This window comes from Pteropus medius, unplaced genomic scaffold (assembly GCF_902729225.1).
Source record: "Pteropus medius unplaced genomic scaffold, Ma_sr-lr_union100, whole genome shotgun sequence".
Taxonomy (NCBI): Eukaryota; Metazoa; Chordata; class Mammalia; order Chiroptera; family Pteropodidae; genus Pteropus; species Pteropus medius.
The window spans coordinates 27,976,330-27,993,872 of NW_024340849.1; the positions used below are offsets into that span (position 1 = coordinate 27,976,330).

General features: G+C 42.3%; 1 protein-coding gene, 1 non-coding gene and 1 pseudogene across 8 annotated transcripts in view; all 3 read right to left on the reverse strand.

Annotated features, from left to right (window-relative positions):
• Window positions 1-8,534: 8,534 nt before the first annotated feature.
• The window catches only part of KIAA1328 (KIAA1328 ortholog), a 229,026-nt gene continuing 220,017 nt past the window's right edge, over window positions 8,535-17,543 (reverse strand). For all 7 annotated transcript variants that reach the window (XM_039842883.1, XM_039842892.1, XM_039842891.1 and 4 more), the window contains one exon: window positions 8,535-11,777. In XM_039842883.1, the coding sequence (XP_039698817.1) occupies window positions 11,567-11,777 (211 nt within the window). In that variant the 3' untranslated portion in view covers window positions 8,535-11,566. The remainder of the gene's footprint in view (window positions 11,778-17,543) is intronic.
• TRNAG-UCC (transfer RNA glycine (anticodon UCC)) lies at window positions 12,302-12,375 on the reverse strand. Its single transcript has one exon. It is a non-coding gene; the product is annotated as a tRNA-Gly (tRNA).
• LOC120590940 (uncharacterized) lies at window positions 12,636-12,753 on the reverse strand (annotated as a pseudogene).

Sequence of the window (17,543 nt, forward strand, 5' to 3'; positions counted from 1 at the left end):
TTCCAATTTTACCTTTAAGAAATGGAATCATCTTTATTGACTTAGGTACCAGTCCTTTTCTTCCCTTCTCTCCTTGATTATCTGGGCCAGAACTGAACTTCTTAAAGGTGAATGAGGGACAAGTTATGAAACGTGTTGCTAATGAGTCCCTAATTCTCCCTGCCTAGTAGCAATTGCTGGTGGTAGGGACAGAAGGGAGAGCATAGAAGGAGAGAGAAACAACCGAAGACCTACTTAGCTTTTATTATTAACAAGGAGAGGAAATTAAATTGAAGCAAATGTAATATTTATTAACATTTTATGCAGCTACATGAAGTTCAAAAACCTTTTGAGCTGCGTCAGCTCTGTTTTCCCCAGTACACTGAACTCTGGAGAAAACTATAATCAAGTTCCTCAGTCAGTGCAAATTGCTTCTCCATCACTCAAAATCGAGGGACAATTTTAACCATTTCTGAAGGACCTGCCTCCTCCAAGTGAGGTACGGAGGTTCCTCTTGTCTCCAGAGTCTCCACGTGAACCATCGTTGCCATTATTCCTCTCTCCCTACCTTCTCCTGGGGCCCAGCTCAGGGGGCCGTGGGCATTAGGGTGGCAGGAAATCCAGTGGAGCCAGGAGCTGTCAACCTTGTCTCCCTTCTACTCTTCCTCTCAGGGTCCAAAGAAGGGCCTCAGAAGTAAGGTGACTGTGGTTCACTTTCATTCTGCACAACGGGCAGGGCATGGGCTCCATGAGCAGCCCCCGGGAACTAACTGGGCTGATACAATACACTTGCCTCACTGCACTCCAGTCCTGCTCAGGGCCCTGGATCCCACTGTTAGGACTTTTTCTTTGGGTTAGACTTAGTTCTGCTTTTTCAATGAAAACTACATTGGGATAGGAGGTATTTGTGTTCCCTAACCTGCTCAACCAATATTTATAGTACATATACCAAGTGCTAGCACTGTGCAAAGGATTAGAGGTGGAGTGATGGAGACAGTGCACAAGTGACCACCTTCCAGACATGATACCAGGTATGTTATGGGTGTCATCTCTAATCCTGGAAATAATTCTGCAAGGTGCAGAATTACTTTACGGATGAACAATCAGAGACTTGAAGAAGGTAAGTAGCTTGCCCAAAATCACATTGCAAGAAAGTAATGGAGCCCAGATTCAAAATCAGCTGCATTCATTCTCCATATGAGGTTCCCTGACAAGCAAAAGATCACATGGGGTGCAGGGGCCCAAGGAAAGCCCTGAGGAGGGAAGCAAGTAGCCCACACTGGGTGGGAGAGGACACTTGGGATGAATACTGGAGGGTGAGCAGGGGCTAAAGAGACCCCAAGGGAGGGGGACATAAAGGACCAAAGGACCCCGGATGTTCTGAAGAACCACAAGATGTCTTAGGTAGATGGAGGAATATGCTGGGGAAGACACAGAGCCTTATTTAAAAATAATCCACTTAGTGAACACCCAGACACTGCCATCATCTCAATTAACCTCTCCAACAACCCTGGATCCTGTTTTACAGATGAGCTTAAGTAGAGTGCTGAAAATCACATGGTATGGCAGAGCTGGGGTTTGAACCCGGCTCCCCTGATGGAAGATTCCATGCTTGTAATCATTGTATTTTATTGGAAAAGGTTACCTATTCATGGCACAAGCATAACACCTCTTTGCTCAGAAGCCTCTTCACTATTTTCAAGCCTCAAAGAAAGACACAGTCTAACCACAGGACAGAATAGTGAAGATATGACTGTCCTAGAAATACTTAGACCTCTCTGACTGTTTCCTCCTTGCAAAGTGAGCAGGTATACTGGGTCTCAAAGATTCGGCCCAGCTCCAACTTGCCTGGAGTTCTCTGTTAAGTGATGAGGAGGGGCAGTGGACGGGAGAGAAGACACCATGAATGTCCTTAGCCTAGCTCTTGAGATGAGAGTCACCTGAATTAGCAGTGTTTTACTCACCACTTTATTCTGTTTTCGATTCTGGGCAGAAGACACTTATTGAGTGACCTGAAAAGGCCTTTGGTCTCAAGCAGGCAACCCCTTTAATCAAGAACTATTTGAGAGCATTTGTGCCTTCAGCACTGAACTCAATGCCTGGCACATAGTAGGTGCCCAATAATGTTTGCCGAATGAATAAGATGCACAGAGTAGGGGGAATGAATGCTTCCCGTGGGTCCTTTCTTAAGCACATCAGGCCTGGCACACTCTCAGCAAAGCTCCTCTGCCTCATTTTGTGTTAATTCTGACCTGGGATCAGAAGTCGGATGGTTCTGGTCTTCTTAGTATCCCAAGCTTTCTTGGATGACAGGCGTTTGGGACACGGTCCCATTAGGGCCCTCAAAGATGGCTATGGACACAGATTCTTATGTTATTCTGGGTTTCTGGCCATTCAAATTTTGCCTATCTGCTCCAGGGGGTGCTAGCTCAAACTGAGCACCTCTCTTCTGATCTACTGCCCACAGAACGGGGACCCCTCCACTGGACCCATGTTCTCCCTTGTTCTGCACTCTCTGTATGTGGCTTCCTCCCTAGCTGAAGGCCCTGAGGACAAGAAGTGAATTGTCTCCTTTTCCGGTCACTCTCCTGGCACTGGGCTGAGTCAAAGAGTGTACTGGGAACACAGTAGAAGACTAAGGATTTAAATGGAACGTGCCGATCGTCAATGGATGCTGAAACTAGTGAGTAAAAGGTAGATGAGAAACAATATTTACATAGTCTCAAAGCATCCCCTGAATCCCCACAAGATACTTATAAATTACAAAGGGAAAGTTAGTAATTTTACAGTGGAGAAACTGGCAGACATCACCTTAATCAGGTGATCAAAGTTAACATCACGTGAAATGAAAGACATAGCTATCATGGGCCTCCTGGTAAGATTTACTGAGGACATAGCATCGCTTATTATTGCCAAAAAAGCATAGCCTGAATTTAATCAGAAGAAAACAGACAAACCTAAATTAGGGATTATTTTACAAAATAAACAGTTTGTACTCACCTAAAGATACATGACAACTAAATGCAACTTATAATCATAGATTGGAACCTGGGATAGAACTTATTTTTCTTTTGTTAAAAAGGATATTTGAAGAAAGGAAACTTAAAAAGGAAAGTTAAAAAGAAAACCTGGCAACATTTAAATAAGGTCCGTAGATTAGGTAAGGAAACCATATCGATGTTAAGTTTCTGATTTTGGTCATTGTGCTGTAAGAGAATATGTAAGAGAACATCCTTGTTTTTAGGAAATATATTTGAAGTATTAGGAGAAAGGAGAGTATTATGTCTGCAATTTACTCTCAAATATTTCAGAGAAGCAATAAGTGTTTATATAAGTGTGAGAATACGTGAATGATGAAGCAAATGAATTACAAGGTGAACTCTTGAGGAATATGGGTAAAGAGTATATAGAAATTCTTTATATTATTTCCAAACTTTTCTGTAAGTCTGACTTCAAAATAAAATGTTTGAAAAAAAAAGTGTGGCCAGTTTGAGCATTAGCTGGGTCAGCGTGGGGAGAGCTGTCAGTTACTTAGACCACGCATTGCAGGACAGGGCATCCCTCCCCCATCTCCTTCCATGGAAATGTGCTGGGAGCCTAAAAAGAGACCCCACCCCACAACACAGACATGAGAACTGGGTGTCATGGGCAGCATGAAGAGGCCATGGTCATTTCTGCCTGCAGCCAGTTAAGGAAACGTTGCTCTGCCTTGGCCGCTGGGGTGCCTGTCTCCACTCCCACAACTGGAGCAGCCTGACTAGCAAAAGAAAATGACATCCTCCTCAGTTCTGAAGAGAGAAGGGAAAGATCTGAAAATACTGGAGGTGGAGAGTGGACTTGGATGGGGACAGGAAGAAGGAAGGGTGGTGAGTGACACACAGGACTCCTCATGGAGGCAAGCAGACCACAGCTCTTGGCTCTGTCTGCTCCTGGAGAGACAGGGCTGTTGAGGCAGAGGCGGTCAGGACCCTGCACAGGGGACGAGGTGATGGCTCTGACAGAGTTTCAGCTCCTGTGAAGGCAGCCCAGGCTGGGGGAAGAAAGAGGTAAACGACACTCAGAAACTGGGGTAAAGGTGCGGTGAGGTGCCCTGCTGGAGGCCGAGGGAATTGGGAGCACTGCCTGAGGCGGCGACATGGAACGGTAGGCAGCAAGTGTTGGGGGCTGGCCGGCAGAGCTTTGCCTGGTTGTCATGGAATCCCCAGCTCTCCATGCTGCAGAGGAGGGTGCTCACTGCCCTTTCCCAGGCTTCAGATTAATTATAAAAGCACCTGATGTGTATAAAGTGCTTTGCAGTTGTTTACCCAGCAGGTGCCTGAGCCATCTTTCATTGGCCCCCTATGTTGACTGTGAGCCAGGCAAGTCAGGTGTGCCTACATGCACTATCTACATTTTCCAGACAGAGGTACTGAGTTTGCACTTGTGAAGGAACTTGAACAATGTCACACAGCTATGACGCCAGAGCAAGCACTTGACCTGTCTCTGATGGAGAACTAGGTAAACTGCAACTGTTGCTGAGTAGTGGAATCAATGCGGGTCTCTCTCTACTGGGTCCTGCTGCCCCTCCCAAGTCTATACATCAGCCGAGTACTAATTCAGGCTTGTCCTAGTACTAGCTCACTCCCTGGGGCTCCCTGTCTCCTCCATGCCTTTGACACATTGTTGTCGGAAGAAGGCTTCCTTCCTTGCCTTTGCCCAGCTCAATTGTCCCATCTTCTGGGAAAATTCTGATTGAAGTCCCCCTCCCAGGGCTGCTATTCAGGCCTCTGTGGCCGCACTGACCTCCAGGAACTCTAAATGCGACTCGACATCGTTCCTGTGGGCTTCTAGGGTCAGGAACTACGGCAGTGGACTTTGCCCAGTAAGTAGCGAACAGTCAAAAATGCTTCAGATTTTACTGAACTTTTTGGATTACAGATTCCTTTGAGAATCTGATGAAAGCTCTGAGTCCTCTGGTCCAAGTGAGGAGTGAGGTGAGACAAGCGATGAGACGGGGCTACATGCAGGGCAGCTCTCTATCCAGACTGATGCTTTGGGAAGGGATTTCACATCATGGGGAAGGAAGTTTTCTGATAGACCCTCATTCCAACGCCTCCGCCTGGAGAGGACAGTAGAGGCCGCTGGGGCTCCTGGCCTCATTTCTCTGCTTGAAGGTTCTTCTGAAACTCAGCTGGGAAATTTTGGGGATGCACCCATAGCCAGGCCCCACTTTCTGCTGTGGGTACACATGCTATTCCTCCCACCTGGTAAGAAGCAAGCGAAGAGTCATGGAGAAGTTCTTTTGGGGTCACTGTTCTCAAGTCTTTTCTCAGATTCATTGCTACTCAACTATTTTTTTTTCCCCAGTACAGTAAATTTCCTTCTATTATTCTCCAAGTTGATATAGTAAGCTGTGTCATTTTGAGAAGAAATACATAATGATATGTTAGAGGAATCATGGATCTCTTTCATGCTTAGAAAAAATTTATTACAATGTAAGGAAGTCTGAATAGCATGAATTTATTATAATGATTTAGCACTTCTGCACTTGAGTTAAGAATGCCCCTCCATAAATAACTGTCCCTGGAAAACAGAGCAAATTTACACAGTTTACCATTTCCCAATGTTATATAAATCCAACAAGCTTAAATCACCTCCAGCTAGGGGCAGAACACCGAAACCCGGGACTGTGAAGTTCATCCTACCTCAACTGGCAGTGACAAGTAGGAGAGCCAGCCTTCCCTTCTGCCAGCTCCCTCACCTCAGCACTAGACCAGCCCGCCTCAGAACTCAAAGGGGCTGAAATATGAGGAAGAAAAGGATGAGCAAGGGAAAATCAGTTTATACCTACAGAACAGGTGAAGCACAGCGGGGCTTGGGCATCCTGGCTGAAGTCGGGCCATAGTCTGTGTGGTGGTGCCAACAAGGTACCAGCCGAGGCCGCCCAGCTGTGGACTGTGGGGCGGGGAGAGGCCAGTGCTGATGCCCTGTCCAGATCTCAAACAGGGCCTGGCTTAGCCAACCACCTCTGGGACTTTCTCACAAACTCCAATACTGCTCTCTCCTCCTGGACCTTCTGGTTCCTCCACGTTCCAAGAAGCCCTGGCTCTGGCTCCCCTGGATACCCCGCCTAGCCCTACTTTCAAGGATATTTTAGCCTTGTCATTCTTGCTTTCCTTTGGGCTAGTTTGCAGCATTCTAGGCACCAAACTTTTAAAGTAGGAATTATCACCTCCATTTCTACAAATAATTTTATAAATTATTATATCTGAGGCTTCGAGAGTATAAGTAACTTGCCTAAATGTAGACAGCTCACAAGTGGTAAGGCCGGGTTGATTCCAAGGTCAGTATATGTTAAATCTGGACGCATGACATTCCAATAGGGAAGACAATCAGCACACACACACACACACACACACACACACACACAATACACACACACACACACAGAGCAACAGTTTGAGGTGGCTATAACAGAGGCTCTACAGAGTATTGTTGGAGCCAAGAAAAGAGAGTCTGTAGTGATGTCCGGGAAGATCAGGAAAACAAAGAAGCAGATTAATCTAAAAAAGAAACATGGAAAAGTCGCACAGGCAGGAAAGAGCAGCGCGTCTTTGGAAGACGGCCAGTCACCGTGAGCTGCGAGGGGAGCGGAGCGAAGGGAGAGCTGGTAACGTGCTGAATCCGAGTAGCTGCAACAATAGCGAAAGGGAGGATTTTCGAGGAGAGTGAGAAGTGTCCATGAACCCTCATACTCTGCTGGTGGGAATGTAAAATGGTAAAGCTGCTTTGGAAAACAGTCTAGCAGTTCCTCAAAAAGTTAAACATAGAGATACCACTTGACCACCCCTAGGTAAATACTAAGAGAAGTGAAAACATTTTCATGACCACCCGGTTTTCCTCTAAGGGAAAGTCTGGTAAAGTGCTGAAGCTTATCCTCGGCTTCAAGAAGCCAATCAGACGAGACTGTCTCCGTAAAGGTACTGACCTAGGTCATTCCTATTGGACTCCCAAACCAAGCCACTGATTTTACTAATGTACCTACCACTGGCCTCCAGACAACTGAAGGTAGGCCTCACCCTCGTTTTGGCCACTGTCCTTTTGGAAGAGGCCTTAAGCAGGGTTATGACAACCTTTATTACCTGAAGACAGTCACGTCCATTATGCTACCTGGCCTGGAGAGTGTGTCTTTTTCTTAGGAGTAGTGCTTTAGATAGTTCTTCCCATGGCCTCCATGTCCATGGACAGAAAGAAGTCCAGATGGTGGCAATCACTCCTTGAGAGTTATGGACTTACAAAGGCCCCAAGGAGTGGACATGTTGCATTTTTGCTCACCTTGGCCCAAGTGGTCTGCGAGAGCTCGATTCTGAGAGATGGTGGTGGAATGTCCAGTCCTAGTTGAGATTCTTAAAAGCGTTCATCTTGGAATACCAGTCCACGGTAGTGAAGTGCTGTAGTGGGGAGGGTACCAGCTTGGCAGCCAGACCTGTCACTGACAGGATGTGGGGGCTCAGAAAGTCACTTTTCTCTGAACTTTCTTCATCTGTAAAGTTAAAGTGATGACTTATATGGGCTCTAAGGTCCAATCCTGCCATAGAATTCTGTGACTCTGGAAGTTGATGGGATCATGGCGGGGGTGGGGTGGGGGTAGACAAGGCCTTGGACATTTTCTGGGTGCCTACTCAATGCTGAGTGTGTGTGTGGGGGATGGAGGTGGTCAAGGAGGGGAAATAGCTGTGAAGCTGAAGCCTGAGAGGTTAGAAGGTCCCACTTCTAAATGGAACAATGGAACCCTAGGTGCTTGAGAACGACTCGCCTTGAACATCAACTTTGAGAAACCATTTAACTGGTAATTAATTTATGAAACTGTTCTCTAGCTGTCAGGTCATTCTTCCTCTGAGGACTAGGGTGTCACCCTTACCCCACTGATCTCCAGCTTTGTTCCTAAACTCAAGGATAACCATTTGACAATTGAGGCAAACTTTACTTATCTCATTTCCAGTTTGGGAGATGGCTGGGTGATGATTCTATTCTTGCCACCTCCACCTCTGAGGAGCAGTTGCAGTCTCCTTGTTCAGGTGAACGTGCCAGACTGGCTTGGGGAGCAGGGGGAAGGATAGGGTGTCTGGCATCTTAGCTGAATCCACAGGTATGATCTTAGAATGTCAGGCACTCAAGCCCTCGCCTACATTCTCCAGCACCTAAAGCCAACTGGGCAGGGCCATCTTTCCTGACTCAAAGTACTGAGATATTTCATCCTTGCTGAGAAGTTTTGGGGATAGGCCCATGAAAGGGACTCAGGAGTGTGCATAGATTGAATCTTTCATTCCAGCAACCGCACAACCTAGAAGAAGCTTGGTGTCCAGAGGCTGGATGGGAGCGAGCTTGAGTTAGCCAGGAAAACCTATTAGGATGTGGCAAACCATTTCTTTTCTTTCAGTTGACCACATGCTTTTGTTTTACCAAGCACTAAAGAAAATAACATTTTGATAATCTGGGGCTCTGCTCTTGCTTTCAAGCTGTGCCTCACTGATCTGATGAGGATGTTCAAAGGACAATTCAGTATCAAAACCACATTGGGAAAATAGTCATGGAGATAATTTATTAACTTAAAATCTCACACATATTATAAACAATTGCCCACATTAAAGATAATGTACACTGAGGTGGGGACAAGGCGTAAGCCTGGAGAAGTCTGCCATAGCCTCCATCTCCCTAAAGACTGCAGACTTCATCTAGTTCTGCTCCTTTAAGCCTGTCCCCTCCCCAGAGTCCCTGACTAGCAAATCTCTCATATGAACTATAGTGCTGGAAGCAGAGCCAAGTCAAAAAGAGTGGCTCCGAAGGAAGAGTCCCTCCCTTCTCATGATTTGGTGTATTCTAGATCTAAAGTTCCCATCATGGGGGTCCGGTTTGGAGAAACACAAGTGTACCTCCTGGAAGGGTGACTACTGGCAAAAGTTTCTCCTTGATTAGCCTTAGTTTTATAAATCAAGCACTTTGGGCCCTATTTAGGGAGTTTCAATGGATATACTTTGTCCTTTTTCATTTTGCAAACATTGATTGGTTTTTATCCCACAGAATGGTGGGTAGCAGGGTGGGCAACATTGTAGCACTACCTGCAGCACCCCCAAAGTGTCCAGCCTTGCTTTGGAGAAATGGCTGGAGGCTGGGCAAGCAAATCCCAACCAGTCACTGTTGGGAGCACTTCCCAGGGAGGAGAGACAGATTCCTTTGTGCCAGACCCTGTCTCTTGGTAGGTTAGTCTGCAATGAGGTTCAGCCTCCAGGCTCTATAATCACCCTTTCACATACACACATATGTATATGTGATGTGTGTGTATCGCAGCAGGACACAGATTAAAATGTTAACATATAATGTTCAATTCATAAAGAAGACATTAGATTAGACACAAATTCACATCCTATTGACACTCAGGAAATGCCTACAGGATAGAGAAAGACAAATGGTGAGGGAATGTGGCATATGAAAAATATGTTGATTGACGCTCTGCTGAAAATCCATCTTTGCTCTTCCAAATTGCTCATTCATGGGAGGTAAAGCAGCAATTAAATTTCATTCGGTGGCATGTGACCCTCCAAAAGCCTTTGGTTTCGATTCTGTTTATGATTTTTCTAAAGGTAAACAAACTTCTTAAAGAAATCATAATTCTTTTCTTGGTCCTCCTGGCCTCCTCTTACTCTGAAGGGCAGTAAAGGACATTGGTGTGGGCGAGTGTGGTTATGGATGATCTCAGGGTTTGGGTGCGTTTAGGTGGCCATGACACATGGAGCAAGGAAAATACAGTTCTGGGAACCTAACTTTAACTGAGAAAATGGCCATCCATTTTTGCCACAGCAAAGAAAACTTCATTTTCCAAAGCTTTCTGAAATGAGATGAAACTGATTTTGTTAATCTCATGCGGGTGAACTTTAAAAGGATATTGTAACCTACAATGATTTCTCAACTTTTCAAGTGAATGACTACAACTAGTTAGTCTTGATCTTTTCCTTACCGCAGATGAAGAAAATGGTATTGGTAGTCTCCATTCTTCTCTCCCTCAAAGAGCAAAAAGACACAAGCGAAGGAAGGTTGAGTGGAGGTGACAGGGCCTCAGCTTGAACAGACAATGAGATTTAGATCTATCCAGACAAGGAAGCTGCTCGGCAAGGCTTCTGTAGGCTGAAATAATCTAGTTTTGATAAAGAATTCAGGGAGGCCATGTAGGTTCACTAAGGCAGGCTGCCCTGAGTGGTATGACCTTGGCTACCAACACTGATTGACAAAGATTCTTGGTCCCAGTTCAAGCTTAGGGTTGGTGAAAGGGAGAGAATAAAAGCAACACCTTCTAGATCAAATAAAGTCACCAAGTAATACATATCTGAGGACTCATCTTCCCCTTGCTGCCAATGACTGGAAAGTTTTAAACTCACTCGTTCTACAAGGTTCATCATATTCCCCATCAGCCTGAGAGGCCACTTCTGCCCACTGTGAGCTGAAGGGCCCATCTCAAGAGCTCTGTTGAACAGGAGAACAGAGAGAGAAAGAGGTCTCAAGTGTACTTCTTCTACAGGCTTTCTCTGGGTCAAAGTGAGGCCCCGTGGGAAATGCGGGGAGACTCTGCTTGGGGTGGTGGAGCATAATCTGGCAAGTAGATATGGTTCTTTGGGGCCATGGGACCGTAGCCTTGGGAAGAGCATATGCAGGGCTTGGTCAATCGAGCGAAAGCCTATCAGTCTGCAGCAGCTGATGCTACTCTCCCTCTTTCGGCATCTTCCCAAGATATAACCATGGGAAGTTCACAGAGTGAATAAAATAGGCACTCAGGTCAACAAAAAATACTGAGATTATTCTTATTTATCCTGGGAAATTGGCAGATGGCAGGAGATGCGTTTCAGGATTCTGCCTCCACAAAGGCAGTCATTTTCTTGGGGCATTCCATGCTGGTTTCTAAGCATTGGGTGGGTCCCTCTCTCTAGCCCACTGAGCTCTTTTGGTTATGGGATGAGCAGCTGCCAGGCTTATAACTACTGAGCCTGATTCACACTTGGTCCTCTGTGTTGCTTGCGATATTAGGGGCACTAACTCCAACTGTGGAATTAAATGACAACACTTAGAGGTAGGTGGTGAGAGAACAGAGTTAAGAGGTAAAAAGGTCTATCTTTCTGAAATTGTCTATGTTATAAGGGGTTAGTTTTAAATTAGAGGGATCTTTCAGTCGATAGGTTTTTCTTGTGTACAGAAGAGCCAACATTTTCAAGAAAAATACTGAAAAGGAAACATTCTTGAAATGAGGCTGAATACGCAAATGGCCTGTGCCATGCAGAAAGTATCCTATGTTGATTTTCTCTTCTCTGCTTGGCATAGAAAAGATACTGCCCTCCACCCCCATTCCCCCTTAATGTGTTATCTACTGATTGGTCTCATCAAAAACACCCTGGGTTGTTAGAATGATTTCTATATTCAATACATAACAAGATGCTAGTGAAATAGGTCCCTGTGAAAGGAGAGACACAATTACTTGCAATCAAATAATTTAAAATCCCAGATCATTATATAAAGAAACCCACAAATTTCTGATGAAAATTTTGTAGCAAGTGCTTTGATGTCAAATGAAAAAGATATCTTCCAGAATTTGATTCTCCTCCAGGTCTTCAGGGGTCTTGCCTGCCCCCATCTTGTTCCGGGTCAATTTTAGAGGGCTGAGTTGGCAAGTACTGTGATTCCAGGCCCCAGTTTCTCTGGAGGGATGGGGCTGAGGTTTGGGAGCAGACTTTGGGCTCAAAGATTGAACCAAATCCAACAGAGATGTCTCATACCTGTAACACACAACCCAGATAGAAATCAGACTAGTAGAACATTAGAATCCAAGAAGCTCATAGAGATGGGCTGCCCAGGGCAAGAATCAGATCACAGATCACATCATTTGCAAGAGGGCTTTCTAGGGGACTGTAAGCTCTTCTCTTCTGCTGACTTATAACATTTTTTTTTTAATTAGAAAAAATTTTTTTAAAACTTATTGGGATATTAGTTAATAACATTATATAAATTTCAGGTATATAACTTTATTATACGACATCTGTATACTTAATTGTGTGCTCTCCACCCGAAGTCTAGTCTCCTTCTGTCACCATATCTGGCCTCTTTACCCTCTTTGTCCTACCCCTGCTCCCCTTCCATTCTGATACCCATCTTCAGTTTTGCCTCCCACTCCTCCAACTTCCACCCCTGACCCACGGATGCTGCCATTTCCCCTTCAGAACCGGATCTCTGAAGGTGGGGCATCTTCTCCCATGAGCTCGCGGTGTGCACCCGGGGCCTGGCGCACCTGGGGTATGGTCTGTGGCTCCACCTGGGGCGCGAACCCAGGACCTTCTGCGTGGAAAGCAGACGTGTTAACCACTACTCCATGGAGCCACCCTGCTAAGTTTTTAATTGGATTGTTTTTGTTGTTGTTGAGTTGTATGAGTTCTTTATATATCTTGGATATTAGCCCCTTATCGGAGGTATTGTTTACAATATCTTCTCCCATTTGGTTGGTTGCCTTTTTGTTTTGTTGATAGTTTCTTTTGCTGTGCAGAAGCATTTTTTTTTTTTTAGGCGAGGCAACCCTTGGTTGACCTCACAGATTGCAAGGACCTTGTCAGTTTACAATCCCTTATTTTTTTTATTTTTTACGCTTACAGCACCTGGTCTTCCTACGTGGTCCTCCATCCAAGTACTAACCAGGCCAGACCCTGCTTAGCTTCTGAGATCAGATGGATTGGGCTTGTTCAGGGTAGCATGGCTGTAGACAGCAGAAGCTTTTTAATTAGATGTAGTTGTAGTCCCATTCAGGTATTTTTGCTTTTACTTCTCTTGCATTTGGGGGCTTGGATAACTATACTTTACCCTACTAGATATGAACTGAAACATCACTACTTCAGAAAGGCTTTCTTTAACCCCACTATCTAAATTAGATTGACCCAGTTATTTTTCTTCTCATAATAATCTGCTCTTTGACTTCAAAACATTTACCACAATTTGTAATTATTTATTTGTATGTGTTTGTTTGTTTAATATTTGTCTCCTTCATTATACTGGAAGCAATATAAGAGCAAGAGCCACTGTATCTTTGATGTCAAGTACTCAATAAATAATGAATGAAATAACCCTGTTACAATTATTTTATTAAAAACCTTTACATTGTCCAAATAATATAAGAATGTTTCATTATAAAAATTCAAATATATAGAATTATACAAAGAAAAGTTAGACCCCTCTCAACACTCTATCCTCCACCCAAATGCAAATCCCATTATCCTTTCCAGAAATCACTGTTATTGGTTTGGTATATATGCTTCTAAACCTTTTTTGGTATAATTACACGCATGTATGTGCATATACAAATAAACATACATAGACCCACATGTATTTAAGAACTGAAATTGAGCTATGCTTATGTACTGATCTGTGATCTGCTTTTTCACTTACCAGAATGTTTTGGAGATTGTTCCACAACAGTGCATATAGATCTACCTAATTCCTGTAAACTGCGGTAGTGTTCTATTTTATAGATGTGCCATTGCTAATTTAAAAGAATCTCCATAGCTTTTATTATCTTACTCTAGCTAAATTTTGTATTTAGCATTCCTGTTTTGTTACCTTAAGGGGAAAAAAAAATCAGTGTTTGGTCTTTAGTGTTGATTTCAGGACAATTTGCTTGAAAACACTTCCTTTACAGTATGCTTTTTTAAAAAACTTCCTTTCTACAACATTCGCACAGATAATGTCAATGTAACTTGCTTTGATGAATGGAAATAAAATGGGAAGATACAGAGAAGGTTTTACGAAATATCAGATAAAATAGTTCAAATTAGGTTTGCTTCTACCATGTCATAAACTAGCCAGGTTCATAAAGATCTAGTATCTACCTTCCTTTCTGCGATATTGACTTCAGATACGTATCAAGGATCAACATGTGATAAGTACTTTTTTCTTATATTCATGTCAACTAGTCCCTGCAGTCTAAAAGCAAGGTGTGGAGAGCTCAGGCATCATTCTGGCCCAGGGACTGGAGAAATTAAGAGTTCCTACAGGTTCTCTTCTGTCTTAATGCTGTTTGTTCTACAGAGCCAGTTAAACTGAAATTCTGTTGGCTCAAAAGTTTAACTACTATCTCTCTGCCAACTTTGTGGTTCTAACCTCTAGATCTACAAAGTCATTATCATTTATTGTGGTGGGACTTTAAAAAGTGGATCCAGTTGATAAAATTGTTACTCTGCTAAATCATTATCACTTGAATGAAACGATGACTAGACATTTTCAGAAAAACAGAACAATTCAATGAGCTAAATTTACATGGATACATACTTCCAACAGATGACCATCTTATTTTACCTATTTTAAATGGCGTGGCTTTTCAGACCAGTGAGAAACCGGTAATAACAAAGTGAATAACTATAGAAGAATTTGGGAATCTCCACTTCTTGAGACTGAATTGTTATTTAAGGAGAATAACATCTTAGTCATCCTTATGGTGCTAATCATAACTGTACTGTATTTCAGGTAATAGCCTCAAGTTAATATTAATTAAAAAAAAAACCCACATTCAAGGTAGTGGTAAGAGTTCAGTCTCTGAAGCCAGAGGCTATATTTAAATCCTGGTTCTATCAATTTCTACCTATGTGATCTTGGGCAAGGTGCTTAATTTTTCTAAGCTTTAGTTGCTTTATCTGTAAAATGGGGATTGAAAACAATGTCTTTCTGAAGAATTATGATAATATATATAAAGTGAGCAGTACTATACCTGGCATATAATAAGTAAATGGAAGCTATTACTATTATTATTTTTAAATTGTTGTTAGAAAGCAGGATGTAGGCAGAGAAAGGGAGTTTTGATAGAAAGATCAGAAAGAATTCTGGATAAATGTGCCATTAAAGCCACCATAAACAACTACTACAGAAATGAATGCAGATTGAAATGATTAAAGACAAATCAAAGGTAGAACCAACTGAAATGAACCTGAAAAGTCATTTGTATGGGAAATTTTTCTGCATGGACAAAAGTGCTATATAACCAAAGTCAAAAGGCAAAGATAAAGTGGGAGAAATATTTGTGACATATTACAAAAAGGGCTGCTTTTTTTTCCATATGTAAAGAGCAATTACAAGTCAAAAATAAAAAGACTAACAAAAGACTAACAGATCAGTGGAAAAATGGACAAAAGACATAATAATAGTTTGTAGAAAATAAAATGAATCAAATATAAAACTTTACTCATAGTAAGAAATGCTAATTATACTACAAGATATCATTTTTACCTTTCAGTCTGGCAAATAACTTTTGGATTACACTCTTAAAGGTGTAATAAAATAGGCACTTTAAATTACTGTAAGTGGAAATGTAGGTTGTATAACCTCTATTGAAGCAATTTAGCAATGTCTATCAAAATTTATAATGAACTTATCTGTGACCCACGACTGCAAATCCTAAGATTTATTCTATAGATATCTTCATACATGTGCAAATGATGTGTATAGGAATATTTATTGCAGCATTATTTGCAATCACAAAGGATTGGAAATAACCCAAATATCCACTCACTAGTGAACTAGTAAAATGCTTTATGGAATGAAACAGTTCTATAGTACACACATTCATATACAAAGCCGAGATTGTGTATGTATAATTATTCCTGCAAGGACACACAAGACACTGGTAGTGGTTATCTCTAAGGAAGGTACTTAGCTGGCTGGGAGGGAGACTGGGGTGTGAGAAAGCCTTACTTTTCACTAAATATCCCTATGAATTTATACTTCCTGAATAACTATCAATCATTATATGAATGATAATTATAAGAACAATGTAGTTCAGGTCTTTGTCTCTGACAAGTGAATATTTAACCTGACTGGACCTGGGATACCTTAATGGGTTCCTCCTGTAGCCTGTGTGGCCTAGCATTTTACCTAGGAAAACAATATGAAGAAATGATTTAGAGTAGTGGTCTCCAACCTTTTTGGCACCAGAGACCAGTGTTCCTCCGAGAATCGAATGCCTGATGATCTGAGGTAGTGGTAAGGTAGTGAGCAGCTGCAAATACAGATAAAGCTTTACTTGCTTGCTGACCATTACCTACTGCTGTGTGGCCCGGTTCCTAAGAGGCCACAGACCGGTACTGGTCCACAGCCCAGGGGTTGGGGACCCCTGAGTTAGAAGAAAGCAGAAACACTGCCTTTTATGGAGATTCCTAGGTTAGGAATAAATAAAATCAAATCTCCAAGAGTGGTGATGTGGGCTTATAATCTTTATCTGTAATTTTGAAATCTTAAAGAGTACTGAAAATTAAAAGTTTTTGCATAAACTTTTTGGTAGCAACGTATGACCTAACCCAAACTTATTTGGTCACAAAAATCTTTCCTGGGCAGATAACAGTTATTTATATTTATCGTTTATTCCATTTGATGTGAATAATCATGTATTATGCTATGCCACATATGACCTATGTACTATGTGACATTTGTGAATTGTGTAATACAATTGGATCCAAGAGTTTTGGATGAGGGACTGTGGACCTGTATCATTTTCTCTCTTGATTAGTTCTGAGTTAAGTCTTCACACAAAGGTATTATCATTAACAGAAACAGACTTCTGAAAGTTACCCAATCTTCTTCTTCAACAATACCCACCATTCAAGATTCATAAGCTATCTACTCTTGGCTTTTATTGTTGTTATTTGGGAGTTTGGGTAAAAGACTATCACTATGCAAGCAATGTACATGATTTCAGAGATTCTGATACGGAAAGCAAATTTGGGCAAATATGATAATTTGTACAACTTAATGAAATTATTTAAGGAGAATTTCTTTTCTTTCTGTCATTGCAGCAGGAGCTATACACAGATTAAAAAAAATTACTGCCTCTCCTCCTCATGCCTGCACTTTAAGTATTAGAAAACTTAAGATATCGTAATTATTTTCTAACATCTTAATTATTTTGTGAAAGCACAATGTTAGATAATGGCCATTTAATATAAAATGTTCTCTTTTCTATGGAATTGTGACTTCCTACTAATTATGAATTAAAGCCTAATTTAGTATGGCTGGAAGCCAGAACAACAAATGAAATTCATAGATCCCAACATTGGTTATACTGCGAGAAAAGCACTGTTAGACAGCTTGGAGTCAAGGAATGTTACCTGCAAGGCTCTAGCAGTAAAAGCAGTAAGCTGACTGCCAGAGCACATAATGCAGAAACTAAAACCAAGAGGAAGTGCTTGCTTCGTAAATTATACCAAGCTAAAGTGATGCTAGGTTACCCTGTTTATTAGCATGCACTTTAGAAAGTTCAGAGCACGTATGGATAAGCATTCATTCCATTTTATGCTACACATTATTGAAAACACATTCTCTAACATAAATAATTCATCAATGTGTTGTTTGAAATTTAAGGTTACAAAACTGAACAGTAGTGTTCTGTTTGTACTTTTGAAGAGAAAGACAATATGGATAGATGGACTTTATAACCTTTATATGAACCTATTAGGGAGAACAACCCAACAGAAAAAAACAATTACTGCCTGCTGAACGCGCGCGCGCGCATACAC